This window comes from Pongo abelii, chromosome 16 (assembly GCF_028885655.2).
Source record: "Pongo abelii isolate AG06213 chromosome 16, NHGRI_mPonAbe1-v2.0_pri, whole genome shotgun sequence".
In the NCBI taxonomy this organism is placed as follows: domain Eukaryota; kingdom Metazoa; phylum Chordata; class Mammalia; order Primates; family Hominidae; genus Pongo; species Pongo abelii.
This window is the reverse complement of record NC_072001.2, coordinates 25,184,890-25,198,609: the sequence shown is the minus strand read 5'-3', so window position 1 is coordinate 25,198,609 and position 13,720 is coordinate 25,184,890. Positions and strand designations below refer to the sequence as shown.

Here is a 13,720-nt window from a genome sequence, read left to right as displayed (position 1 = left end):
TCATACAGCCAAATGAAATGAAGCACTAATCCATGATGCAACACGGATGCACCTTGAAAATGTTATGCTAAGTGAAAGAAGCTGGACACAAAAGACCACATGTTAAATGATTCCATTAAATGAGATGTCCAGAATAGGCAAATCCAGGAACAGAAAGTAGGATTAATGGTTTCCAGGGTCTGGGGGTTGGGGAAAACGGGGAAACACTGTGTGAGTGACTACTAATGGGTATAAGATTATTTGGGGAATGATGAAAGTGTTCTGGAATTGGATACTGGCAATGGTTGTACAACTTTGTGAATACACTGGATGATATAATTTTGCAAGATAAATTTTATGTTGTGTGAATTCTATATCTCCATTTTTAAAAACTGAGTCATTCTCTCTCCCCCACGATTTCATTTCTTTGGTGTTATGATGAAATTTGGTAATTTTACCCATGGTGAGGATAATAAGGAAAGCAGCTAATTATTCTAATTGACTTATAAATCCAAGATCCATATTATATTACATTATGTTACATTATATTGCATTATATTATATTTATCATCATTCTGAAATAATCTCTTGCATATTTACATTCATCTAAGAAGAATATTTGATGAAAATTAGAATAGAGCCATCCAGGGAGGTAAAGATTTTTATTATCAGGTTAACACAAACTGTATGTAATAACTGCCTTAAATAGTTTACATATATCAGGGCTTTTTTCTAATATGCCAAAGCCTTTCCAGTAAGAGCTCCTCATTTCTTTTGTGGATTTCATTAGGCCTTTCATCTGTAACTTTGTAAACCAAAAACAAATTTCTAAGCCCCTCAACCAACTGATGGACCCCCTCTCAGCCAAGGACATTTCAAAGAAATCTGAAAAACTAGTTCAGGGCATGAAGGGGGTCAGCCGTGCCTCACTGTACCCCCCTCCCTTTGGAATTCAGACACAACTGACCAGCATTCACATTAAAACAGGGATCTTAAGACTGATAGAATAGATGTAGCAATAAGATACCAAATTCCAGCCTGACTCTAGTATAACATCACATGACAGACAGCAGGCCCTGAAAGAAATCAAAGTATTTTACGCCAAAATACGCTTCCTTGAAACATTTGGAGATGGCCCTGCAAAATTGTCTTTTGTGGGGAAAATCTATATTCTGTAGAGAATCCCCTTCCCTTTCCAAATCCTTTCCCTAAGACTCTGGTAATTCTTTAGGTCTGATAAGAGCTCTGAAACCTGCTACCTGGAGGCTTCATCTGCATGATAAAAACCTTGGTCTCCGCAACCCCATATCTTAACCCAGGCTCTTCTTTCTATTGATTCTGGGACTTTAGATAATAACTCTTTCAACCAATTGCCAATCAGAAAGTCTTTGAATCCACCTATGACCTGGAAGCTCTTATCCTGCCCCCTGCTTCAAGTTGTCGCGCCTTGCCGGACTGAACCAACACACACCTTACATGTATTGGTGAATATCTTCCTGTAACTTCTATCCTCCTAACATGTATAAAATCAAGCTGTAACTCAACCACCTTGGGTACATGTTCTCAGGATTTCCTGGAGTGGTGTCATGGGCCGTGTTCACTCATTTTTGCCTCAGAATAGATCTCTTCAAATAATTTACAGAGTTTCACTCTTTTCATCGACACCTTGACTATGGAAATTATCATTTTTGCCTTTACCATTTGGTACCCTTGGCTTGTCTCCGCATCAGAGCTCTGAAGGTCTTGGTGTCTAAATTAGCTGTGTAGTCCTTGCTGGCCCTAATGTGACTGAAACCACCTTTGCAAAAATTGTATCAGTGAGAAAATTATGACAGTGAGGGAGATCTGATCTATCCAATCCCCTTCTTGCCTTTAGCCTTCAAGCTGCCCTCAATTATTCTTGGGCTTAAGGCAAGCTAACTTTGGCAGACATTTAGTTTATAGCTTAAATGATAACAGCCCTTCCCCAAAACTCAATTGTATTTGTAAAGCTAATCAAAGAACACCAGGCTAGGAGGATAGGAGAGACTGAATTCTGCTAAAGGGTAGACATAGAAGATTGCCAGCCATTATTCTGGAGGTCACAAGATATGCAACTTCCCCAGTTACTCCTGCAGATAACATCACTATTGGAGAGCCTAAGACTGGTCTTTTGAGATACCTTTTCAGGGTTTTTGCATGTTTGAGACTGATGGCTCCATCTGGACTGGCCAACTGCTCCTGTGGCTTACCCAGAAGTGACTCTGCATGCAGGAGAACCATTTCCCACACCCCTATGATTTACACCCTCAACCAATTGGCAGCAAGCACCCATTGCCTAGTCACCCTCCCCGCCATTCTTCCCCAAAATTGTCCTTGAAAAACCCTAGCCTCCAAATCAGAGAGGCAGATTTCAGTAATAACACAACTCCCGTCTTTCATTTAGCCAGCTCCTACATGGGTAAAACTCCTTCCCTACTGCAACAACTCTGCCTCCATAAATCTGGTCTACCTAGGCAATGGGCAAGAGGAACCCGCTGGACAGTTACATGGGTCCCTGGTAGAGTAAATATAGATCCATCTCCCCTCTAGAGAAGACGACCTAGGAGAGCAGCGATATGGTTTTTATGTTCACCACACTAGCCCCAACCAACCCCTAGGCCACTGCCTGCATGTGTTGTACAAACGCATGAATAAGTGAGAGGATGGATATGTGAATGGCTTAGCTGAAATGAATCTTAATAGAAACTAGAGTGCATAGAATATATATTAGGAAGCCCTGGGAATGTCTGTCCAGCTCATAGTGACCTCCTCTAAGAAGTATGCCTCAGCCACCCCAGGCCACATCTCACCACTTGTTCCTGTCCACCTGCTCAGAATTTCCTGTGCTAGGAGACGAAAGAAACCAACAAGGCCAGGTAGACTCCTCTTCGCCTGGGAACTGGGGATTCAAAATAGCCGTTTCTCTGTGTGTGGCTGAAATCGAGGTCCTATAAACTGGGAAATTGATGAGGCAACCACTATTCTACCATGAGCAGAAAAAAGATGCGCTAACTGGTTGCGGAGAAGCAAGGAGCTGAGGGCAGAGCACTGCAGATGCCGGGGTGGGTGGGCGCCCTCCATCCGGACCCTTCCTCCTTCCTGAGCCTGCTTCCCAAGAGGCCCCAGTGTCCTTGGGGCCTGTCAGCCTGTTATTATTCTAATAATCCTCTATTTTGCTTAAGACAGATTCAATAGATTGCTTTATTTGTAGCTAAAAATACTTTCACAAAGACAACAATAAAATTGCTCAACCAGAGGGACACCAAGGGACAGGGAGAAGACCAGCAATTTCAAAACCATAATCAGGGAAATAATGACGGAAAATTTTCCAGAACTGAAATCTAATCAAACACATCATGAGAGAATCTGGGGTACATTCTGAACTAATTATCAAAGGAGGAGGCCTAGGAAACAGCTCATCAAGGCTCTGAATTTTAAGGCCAAAGATAACATTTTCAAGCCTGCCTCGCTGATTCTTTTCACAGGTTCATAATCAGTTATCCACAATCTTGAAACCCTAATTTCAGAAAAGCAAACTTTTTCTATATATTTTGATGTAAAAAAATTCAAAAAACCCTGACTTGAATAGGAATGAGGTTGTTTGCAGTCTTTATTTGTCCCACTTTGTGTAAATATTCATGTTTCACTGCAGAAATCATGCTTGGATGACAGGGTGCTGGCCCTGAACCTCTCAGGGTGTGTTACATTATATCCAAAATTCAGTATGCTCACTGAATTATCTTTCTAAAACACAAAAAAAATCTGAATTTTGAAACTTCTGGGGCTCAGAAAGCAATACCCCAAAATGAAGGCCTCAGAAGTGTTAAAGCAAGCTAACGATGGCCTGAGAAGGACTCTGTGCTTCTGTATTTGAGTCCTTGTGGATGAACTGTAACCTAGCTTAATAGTCAGACAAAGCGAAAACCTAACTTAATAGTATGCACCTCTAACAATGGCTGAGTGTCAGCCAGTCCCCACAGCCATACTTCAACCACTAACAGGCTGCTGTATGTTCAAACTGTGTTCAAATAAGGCAACCGCCGAGCTGTAACCAACCTCACTGTTTCTGTACATCACTTCCGATTCCCCACTTTACCTTTTTTGTCTACAAGTTTGTTCTGACCACGAGGCACCCCTGGAGTCTCTGTGAATCTGCTGTGATTCTGGGGGCTGCCTGATTTGCGAATCGTTCATCATTCAGTCAAACTCCTTTACATTTAATTCGGCTGAAGTTTTTGTTTTATCAGAAGGAAAAGTTTTCTCTGCCCTTCTCCTGCCTGCCCATCTCTCAGTCCCATTCTCCCCCGAGACTGCCGAAGAAACTAGAATCTTTCCCAAGGCAGGTCATTGAAACCAGAACCCTTTTCTCCAAAGCCAGCAATAAAACCTAAAATGTTATTCTCATTTTCCCTCTGCCTTTCTGTGTGAAAACTGGCCATGAAGAAATTGTCTGGCCTGCCTTGTTTGACTGTAGGTCCTACAACCCCCATTCCGGAGAGGAGCCTGCCCCACACTCAGAAGGAAGGAGTGCCGCTCAGAGAGGCCAGGAGGACTCTGGACAGACAGGCCCTGCTGGGTTTCCCACCCAGTCTATCAGTACCCAATCATACACTTTTTCTCCAATCCCATTTCTGCATGGCTGTCCACACTTGGTTGAACCTCAGCTTTAACATGAACAATTTCTCCTGTATCTTTGGGTCTTCATTCTGAAGGCTCCTGTGTACACATGTTAAATGAATGTGTATGCCTTTTCTCCTATTACTCTGCCTTCTGTGAGTTGGTTTTTCAGCAAAACTCGAGAGGCCCAAGGGGAAAGCTCTCCCTTGGCCCCTATGAAACCCATCTGGCACTAAGGGCCTCATGCAGGGACTGCAGACCTCTGCGAAGCCAGTGCCCAGGCTGGGCTTGGTCCTGCTGTGCTGTGAGGTGATGGTCCCTGCACATTGGGAGCCATCTCTTTGCCAGATGGGTGTGAACTGTGACCCTGGCCCTTGCTCACCCTTCTTTGCCATTGTGCCACCTCTTGCACACCCCTGGGTCCCTCAGGGCTCTCCTGTCACCACAGCCAGCTCCATGTGGCCCGACAACCCTCACACAGATGCACCTGGAAGGTCTGCCCTGGAGCCCATGCCCCTGATGCCTTCTCCGCCTGGGCCGCCCTGCGGGTGTGGTCACATGGCCTGGGCACATGCAGCTGGACACATGCACTCTGGCATCCCATGGGAAGGAGCTGTGACCAATGGGCCATGCGCATCAGCCAGTAAATATTCCCTCTTGCTCTACTCAACCCCACAGACAGCCCTGAGGTGCATTTGGTACCTCCACTCAGACAGCCTTGCAGGATGGAGCCCCAGTGGCCCGTCACAAAGGCCAGCACGCTGGGGTAGTGGTGCCTGCGCTTGCTTTCCTCACTGCCCGGCCCCCATCCCTCATTCCTCTTCTCTGGGAGGAAGCTCCCGGATGAAGAACACACACGTGAGCCTTTGCCTCAGGCTGTGCCCCAGGCTGGGTCAGCCACATAGGAAATTCCCACGATAGTTAAGTTGGAATCTGTGAGCAGCAATGAGAAGTTTGTTTGTGCATCCTGTAAACCTACACCTTGCTTCTACTAATGAACCAGGCATTAGCACCAGGCACCAGGGAGGGGAAATGCAGACACACGGACCATGTCCTTGAGTCTAGCTGGGAAGGGGGAGGTCAGAGGACAGACGAGGAAAGAAGTCATAAGAATATATTTAAGGTTTGCATAAGGTGCTGTGGAACTCCAGGGGGATTCTCATTGTGCCATGTGCTAGCAAGGGTGTGAAGCAGCAGGAACTCCCATACATGCTGTGGGAACGCGACGGGGTTGGCCTTGCTAGAAAACAAGGCAGCAGCTGCTTTTAAAATAAAATCTACACCCACCGTATGACACAGCAGTGCCACTCAAGAGAAGGAAATCAACCCAGAGAATAAAACCCTAAGTTCACAGAAAACCATGTGCTCAGAAGTGTCTGGAGTCGTTTTTTTGTTTTTTGGGGTTTTTTTTGTTTGTTTTTTTTTCTGAAATAGGATCTGGCTCTGTCATCGAGGCTGAGCCCAGTGGTGCAATCTCAGCTCACTACAACCTCCACCTCCCAGGCTCAAGCAATCCTCCTGCCTCAGCCTCCCAAGTAGCTGAGACTACAGGCGTGCACCACCACGCCCAGCTGAGTTTTGTATTTTTTGTAGAGACGGGAATTTGTCATGTTGTCCAGGCTGGTCTCGAACTCCTGGGCTCAAGCAATCCACCCTCCTCGGCCTTCCAAAGTGCTAGGATTACAGGCATGAGCCACTGTGCCCGGCCAAACATGAACTATTGATGCACACAGCAACTTGGGTGAACCACAAAGGCATTACACTGCGTGAGACAAGCCAGTCTCGAAAGGTGGCATACGATCTGATTCCATGTATATGACAGCCCCAAAAACACAAAACCATAGTGATGGAGACAAGATCAGGCCTTGCCAGGACCGGGGGAGGGTGGCTACAAAAGGACAGCTGAGAAAGTTCTGTAATGGAGCTGTCCTGTGCTCTGACTGCAGTGGCAGTTACATAAACCTACCTATGTGTTAAAATCCATAGAACGCTAAATCCAAAGGAAAAGTCAGTTTTGCTCTATGATAATAAAAAAAATAAATAAAGAGAAAGAGTCAATGCTATGTCTAGGTTAGGATTCCTAAATGAAGGAATGTTATCTGATGTCACATTTTGTTTCACAATGCACATTTTTATATGACAGCACCCTGTGTTATATGAAATTACATTGTGTTATAATGTCATGTAGTGTACAGTGTGTGCACTGTATTAGATGATGTCACATGTTACATGATGTACATCATGTGATATGACATCATTTCATATTATATGACATAACATTGAACAAGGCTCAACTTACACAGCACGACACATTGAAAACAGAACTTCTGGCTGGGCATAGTGGCTCATGCCTGTAATCCCCACACTTTGGGAGGCTGAGGTGGGAGGATCACCTGAGGTCAGCAGTTTGAGACCAACCTGGCCAACATAGTGAAACTCCAGCTCTACTAAAAGTACAAAAATTAGCCGGGTGTGGTGGCGCATTCCTGTAATGCCAGCTACTTAGGAGGCTGAGGCAGCAGAATTGCTTGAGCCCAGGAGGCAGAGGCTGCACTGAGTTGAGATTGTGCCACTGCACTCCAGCCTGAGCAACAGAGTGAGACTCTGTCTCAAAAAAATTTAAAAAAACACTGTTACATTTAAAAAAATTAAAAAGAAAACAGAACTTCACCAAAGATAAATGATCACATTGCTACTGGCTGAAGACCCGGGAAGATCTTGTATCCATTTTGCCCTAGTTCTATCAGAAAAGTTCTTATAACTCTAAGGAAACTGTATTCCATTAAAATATATGCCAATCAAACTTTTCTCCTAGTCAACCTAACCTATCTTGATGAATATGCAAATATCTGGATCCCCAAATAAAATCACCTGAACACAAGCCCCAACTAAAAACAAAACAGGATTTAAAAGCAGAAAATAAACATGTCCATCATTCACAGATGTAACAACCACACAAAAGGAGATAAGACATTTTGTAAAAAAAAAAAATGTAGACTTCCAGGCTAAAAGTTTCATAGTAACCAAGATTTTTTAAGTCCATATAGTTAAAGATGTGACTTTAAGTATTAAAGTATTGTTTTTAACACAAAGACTGTTGCCAATTGTTAATAAAATTGAATGCAAGCTCTTACATCTTTTTAGTTTTTAAAATGCCTGCTATGTTCCTCTAAAGTACACTCTCAAATAAAATTAGGAGCAAAATTATCTGTGAACACCTAATGGAACCTCTCTGCCCACAAAACACTAGTTTTTTAAATCTGTTTAATTACCAGTGGTGACCACCTAACATTCTTGTAATCATTAAGGTTTCTAATGTTAAAATTACATTAGGCCTGAGGTGTAATTAAAAATAATTACACTGCAGCAATTTCTAGATGTAATCCACCAAATACAATTGAAATTCACAAAATCGTTACCACTCCAGCTTTGGATCATTACCTCCTCAGGATTCCAAGCAGATCAGCTCTCAGGTGTGGATAAATAATACCTGCCAGCTTGAACCAAGCCCAGGCCACCTGGCAAGTTGGATTTGAGATTATCAAGAGAAAGAAACGGAGGAGCTGTGAATACATAACATAAAGCTGGACCTCCAGTCAAAAGCACGTACATCATGTGTTGTGTGAGAATCTAGCAATGTGGCTTTTTTACATAAGAGAAAAGGAAAACCAACTTCTAGCCCATGAATGTCTGATGGTTTCCAGGAACCCCGGAAGCAATGGTGTGGTGCGAATCGCTGAAGCTTGAGGCATTATCCAACTATTTTACAAAATTAAGAGGCTTCGCTTTCTACGGCAGCTGCACTCCTCAAATTTCACAGTGAACCAAGGTTTTATACAAAGTAAGATAAAAGTTGCGTATTTTAACCATCTTAGCAGAGCTCACTTTTGAAGGAAAACTATGGGTAAAGCTTTGGTAAAAGAAAAAACTGCGACACCACCTCAAATGTATGCTTCTTATAAACCTACACTTTCACGTGGGGTGGGTTTTGTTTTGTTTTCAATAAGGATACCAATGGAGATAACTGTGAAATTGATAAGAAATGCCTGGGTGAGTGGAGAATGTTTATGGAGGGTGGAGGAGGCCAGAGGTTGACAAGCTCTGTGGTGAGCTGCCCCTGAGAGAGCCACATCTCAGGTGGGAACAGGTCCTGGCCATGACACAGGCTAGAGAAAGTGGAGAGGTCTGAGAGCCACAGGTGTGGTGAACGTGGGAGAAGAGAAACCAATGGTGGACGGTGGGAGAACAGTTTCATGCGCCAGATGCACCCTCAGACAAGGCAAGTGGGCCCTGCAGAGCACCGACCATTCGCCAGGGCTCTACCGAACTCCCGAACAGGCTGTCACCTAACTGGCATGGCAGGCGGCACAGAGGGCAGCACTGACCTTGCCCATGTGGCTCCATCTCCTCTGGGAACCATGTAAAGATGTGGTTATTAACTCCAATAGACAGGACAGCGCCCACTCTATATTCCTCCTCATGGTTATCCCTGGAGGGGCTGAGGACCCATGGCACAGAGTCTAAGGGGCCGGAGATGCATCTCTCTCTCCCTCCCTCCTGCCCAGGAAACCAAAAGGAAAGGCGCCCTTCTTCCCAGGGCAGACTGCCTACCCTCCATCTCAGCCCTCTCTGGCTTCCCACCAGCCCGGCTGCCTGTGGGCAAAGTCAGTGTCTGGGAACAGGCTCTGAAACCTTCCCATCCAGAATGTGACAAAGCCTATGAACTAAAGCTAAATTAGACTCACCAAGATCAAGATGAATGCCAGGGACAAACGAATTGAGGAAAAACATGAAGATAACAAATCCCAACACCGTCAGGCATTTGGCGAGCAGAATCCCGTTGGATATCCTATGCTGTAAGAGAGAAACCACAGCTCATTTACTCTGCACAACCTTCTGACTCCTGCAGCGCATCATAACCTACACAACTGGAATCACGACAGATTTCACCAGGATGAAAAATGTAACCTCTCAAACTTGAAAGAAAATGACAAAGTACTGTGTTACAAGGAAACCTGTACAGATTCAGGATTACTGCATTCAAAATCTTTATGAAAGATAAACACAGCAGATGTCAAGAGTAGTACAGCCCTGTTATGAAACACCTGGCCAGCAGGTATCAGAGGATGACAGGGCGTTTCTACAGGGGCCTATGCTGTCTTCACTGTTCCTTTCCCTACCACGCCAAGCATGCGGGCGGGGCGATGAGGCTGAGCCTTCTCACGGAACTGTGACTCCCAGATAAGGCTCTGGCCATGTTCTTCACATGACATGCACGAGGCCCTTGGAATGTAGGGGGTGCACTCTTAGCGCAGGGATGACACCCACGAGAATCCACCCGGTCATAGGGGGAGGGCAGGCCCTGAGGCACCTCATCCTCTGCAAGGCCTCCAGCAACCTAGGAGTCGGCACCAGATGGGGCTCTCCCTATGAGGCACCAAGAGTACTGTGCTCCACAGGCCATGGCTGCATGGGGCCGGGGCAAGGAAGCATGCACAGATGGGCACCTGGTTGGCCTGCCTTGTTAACAAGGTCCCTGTGTGAATGCCGGCCCACTGTGCAAAAGGATAACTGCACCATGTCCTTTCTCTTTCTTTCTTTCTTTCTTTATTTTTATTTTTATTTTTTGAGACAGAGTCTCACTCTATCACCCAGGCTGAAGTGCAGTGGCACAGTCTCGGCTCAACGTAACCTCTGCCTCCCAGGCTCAGGTGATCCTCCTACCTCAGCCTCCCTCCCGAGTATCTGGGACTACAGGTGTGCGCCACCGTGCCCAGCTAGTTTTTCTATTTTTAGTAGAGATAGGGTTTCACTATGTTGCCCAGGCTGGTGTTGAACTCCTGGGTTCAAGCAATGCGCCCACCTCTGCCTCCCAAAGTGCTGGGATTACAGGTGTGAGCCACCACGCCTGGCAAGCATCGGATCCTTTCTTGAGTCTGGTCCCACCAGCATACCTGTCTACCCATCTGTCTAATCTGTCTAGGTGGATAGATGGAGACAGCAATGATGACGGTTGTCAATGTCTGTAGCTTCGTGGATACAGGTGGATCTAGATATCTACCATCATAGTGATCTATAGCTATCTGGATTTGGACAGATATAGACATATAGATATAGACACACAGAGGTAGAGCTAGAGCTACAGAGAGATTTTCTCTCTTGCTTCCTCTGGTCACAAAGGTAAAGCTGCTGCCATCAAAAACACATGCAAGCCCCTCCGTGTCACAACAGCTGACACAGCCCCTCTTCCAGGTGCAGCGAGGCCACTGGTGAGTATCTGCCCCTCCCTGCCCACTGCGAAGGCTCATGGCTGGGCCAGCCCCTTCTCAGCTTCCCTGTTGCCCCTCTGGGGAAGACCGATTTTCCTACATGATTCTGTGCTGAAGAATTAGGGCCAAAGGAGCGTGGCAGGAAAAAGATTTGAAATGCTCAGAGGAGAGTGATGCGGGTTCTCACCACAGGCGTGAGGGGAGGCACTGCAAACCTTCCCTGAGGTCGCAGCAACCACAGAAAGTGGCTGTTGCCACAGCCAGTGCAAAGATTGGAGGTGGAGGAGCAGGCAGGTCAAAGAGCATTCCAGCATCCTGCAGCTCATGGAAGTGGAGGTTTTTTGGGGGTACCATTCAAATTTGCTCCTTCTGGATACCTGAGGTCATTTCTTTTTTTCTTTCTTTTTTTTTTTTCTTATTTCAATAGGTTTCAGGAAGACAGGTGGTGTTTGGTTATATGGATAAGTTCTTTAGTGGTGATTTCTGAGATTTTTGGTGCTCCCGTAGCCTGAACAGTGTACACGGTACCCAATGTGTAGTCTTTTATCCCTCGCCCCACTCCCACCCTTCCCCGCAAGTCCCCAAAGTCCATTATATCATTCTTATGCCTTTGTGTCCTCGTAGCTTGGCTCCCACTTATAAGTGAGAACATATGATGTTCAGTTTTCCATTCCTGAGTTACTTCACTGCTCACCAAGTCCATCCAGGTTGCTGTGAATGCCATTATTTCATTCCTTTCTATGGCTGAGTAGTATTCCATGGCATACACACACACACACCCCTAGGGTCATTTCTGTAAGAATTCTTAGATGTGATACAGGGAAGTTGCCAAGCCTTACCTCTCCATTTCATCTTACTGTAGTCTTCGTCCAGGTGCACAGAGAGACACAGTTCTTCTCCAACTCATAACTGAAACACCACAGTCTAGCAAGGCAGGCACAATCTGTATGAACTTGGGGCCTGCAAGAGTATCACAGCTATACCTTTCTTTTCTAATCCTGGCCATCTACATGGGACAGAGTGTGAAGGCACTGAGGCACCTCATCAGATTGCATCCAACATCTTTATGGAAAATAAGCATGATAGATGTGAGGTGTGCTGAAGCCCTGTGAGGAAACACCTGACTCACATGGAGAGTGTGCCCATCACAATTAAAGTGGGTATTCAATCTCTCCCTAGAAAATAAACTGCATGGATTTGAAATGTCACTGAGATGCAAATGACTCCTAGCAGATCTTGAGCAGAGCTCTCTCGACTGGGAAGGGGCCCTCTGTGTTCATAAATGGGCTGAGAAAGTCCACCCCCATGGAAGAATGAGCCAAAAAAAAAAAAAAAAAAAAAACAAGCTCTGCCCCAAGAAGTCAGAGCCGTCGGCAGGACACTCACGCATCCCGTGTCTGTCCCTAAAGCTGCTCCACTTCACACAGCATGCCTCGCCGGTCTCCCCTCTGCAAAGTGTGAACCTTGGGCCTGCCTTTCAGGGCCAGGAGAGGGCTGGTGGTCACGGACACCCGCTCAGAGGGCAAGCCCTGCAACATGCAGGGACAGGGAAAGGTTCTATAAAGATGTTTGCTTTCCACGTCCTCACAAAATCAGCCTGCTGTATCCAGAAAACATTTTTCCCCATCCACTCATACACATAAACCGCAACGTCTTGTGTATAACCACAGAAATAAAAAGAGAAACGGCGTTCAGTCATGTGAGGGAAGGAAAAGGCATCACTCACTCTCTTCTTGGAGAAGTGAATCAGAAATCCCTGAGCAAAGAAAGCTGGGTACCTTTTTTTGGAGTTCCTGGATATTGGTCTCCCAGTTTTTGTCCTCCTGTGAGATCTGTCTAAAAGAGAAAAGGAGAAAGTCATTACTTCCCTGGTCACGCTGCGCGGTGAGATCGCGGAGCAGCAGCCCCCAGCGCTTCGTGCCTGGACGCGGTCTGTGACGTGGAGCCTGGCTGGCAGGACTAGTCATGGGGGGCCGGTGGGGCTTCATTTGTTGGCTGGAAAAGGTGCTCACTCTATATTTTCCCAAAAAAATACATATAATGACCTGAATGATGAAAGAAGTGTGTGTGAGGAGGTGCGTGTGACAGCTTGCGCACAGGAAGCTTCATGAAAACCCCGCAGCAGTGCGTGGATGAGGGCAGCGACCGTCAGCCTCTTTATTTTCCTCTTTATGCACACTTCTACGGTCCTGAATCTCTTTGCTTCCAAAATGAGGGCACTGAACCTATACAACTATTACAACCAACTAAAGAAAAACATGGTAAAAGAAATGTCACTTGCTTTAATGTTGATTTTTATCAATCGATGATCACTTCCACGCCTGAAATCCTAGGACTTTGGGGGGCCGAGTGGGAAGGATCGCTTGAGGCCAGCGGTTGGGGAAGATCAGCTTTGAAGTCTTTTCTGTCCGTGCTGCTCCTGCTGGGGTGGTCTCCTCCCGCCTGTTTCAGCCCCTTCAGTGGCTCCACTTGCCTCTCCTTTTTCATGTTTCTGACTCAGCCCACCCCTCCTGGCTGACTTCCTCCCACACCAATTAGGGAAAAGGGGCTGCACAATGAAGAATGCAGTTTTAGTATCAAAGGAGGCTGACCACACAGCCAGTCTGGGTCGTAAGAAATCACAGCAGACACAGTCGAATGATTCTGAGGACAATTTTTAAAAAGAAAGTGTAAAAATAAGACTTGCAGGCCGGGCGTGGTGGCTCACACCTATAATCCCAGTACTTTGGGAGGCCAAGGAAGGCAGATCACTTGAGGTTGGGAGTTCGAGATCAGCCTGACCAACATGGAGAAACCCTGTCTCTACTAAATTACAAAATTAGCCAGGAGGGTTG

At 45.9% G+C, this 13,720-nt stretch overlaps 1 protein-coding gene across 2 annotated transcripts in view; it reads right to left on the bottom strand.

The window, feature by feature from the left end:
* Nucleotides 1-13,720, bottom strand: part of OCA2 (OCA2 melanosomal transmembrane protein) — a 353,285-nt gene that overhangs the window by 193,965 nt on the left and 145,600 nt on the right. For both annotated transcript variants that reach the window (NM_001131493.2, XM_054531033.1), the window contains 2 exon segments: nt 9,363-9,471; nt 12,665-12,722. In NM_001131493.2, the coding sequence (NP_001124965.2) occupies nt 9,363-9,471; nt 12,665-12,722 (167 nt within the window).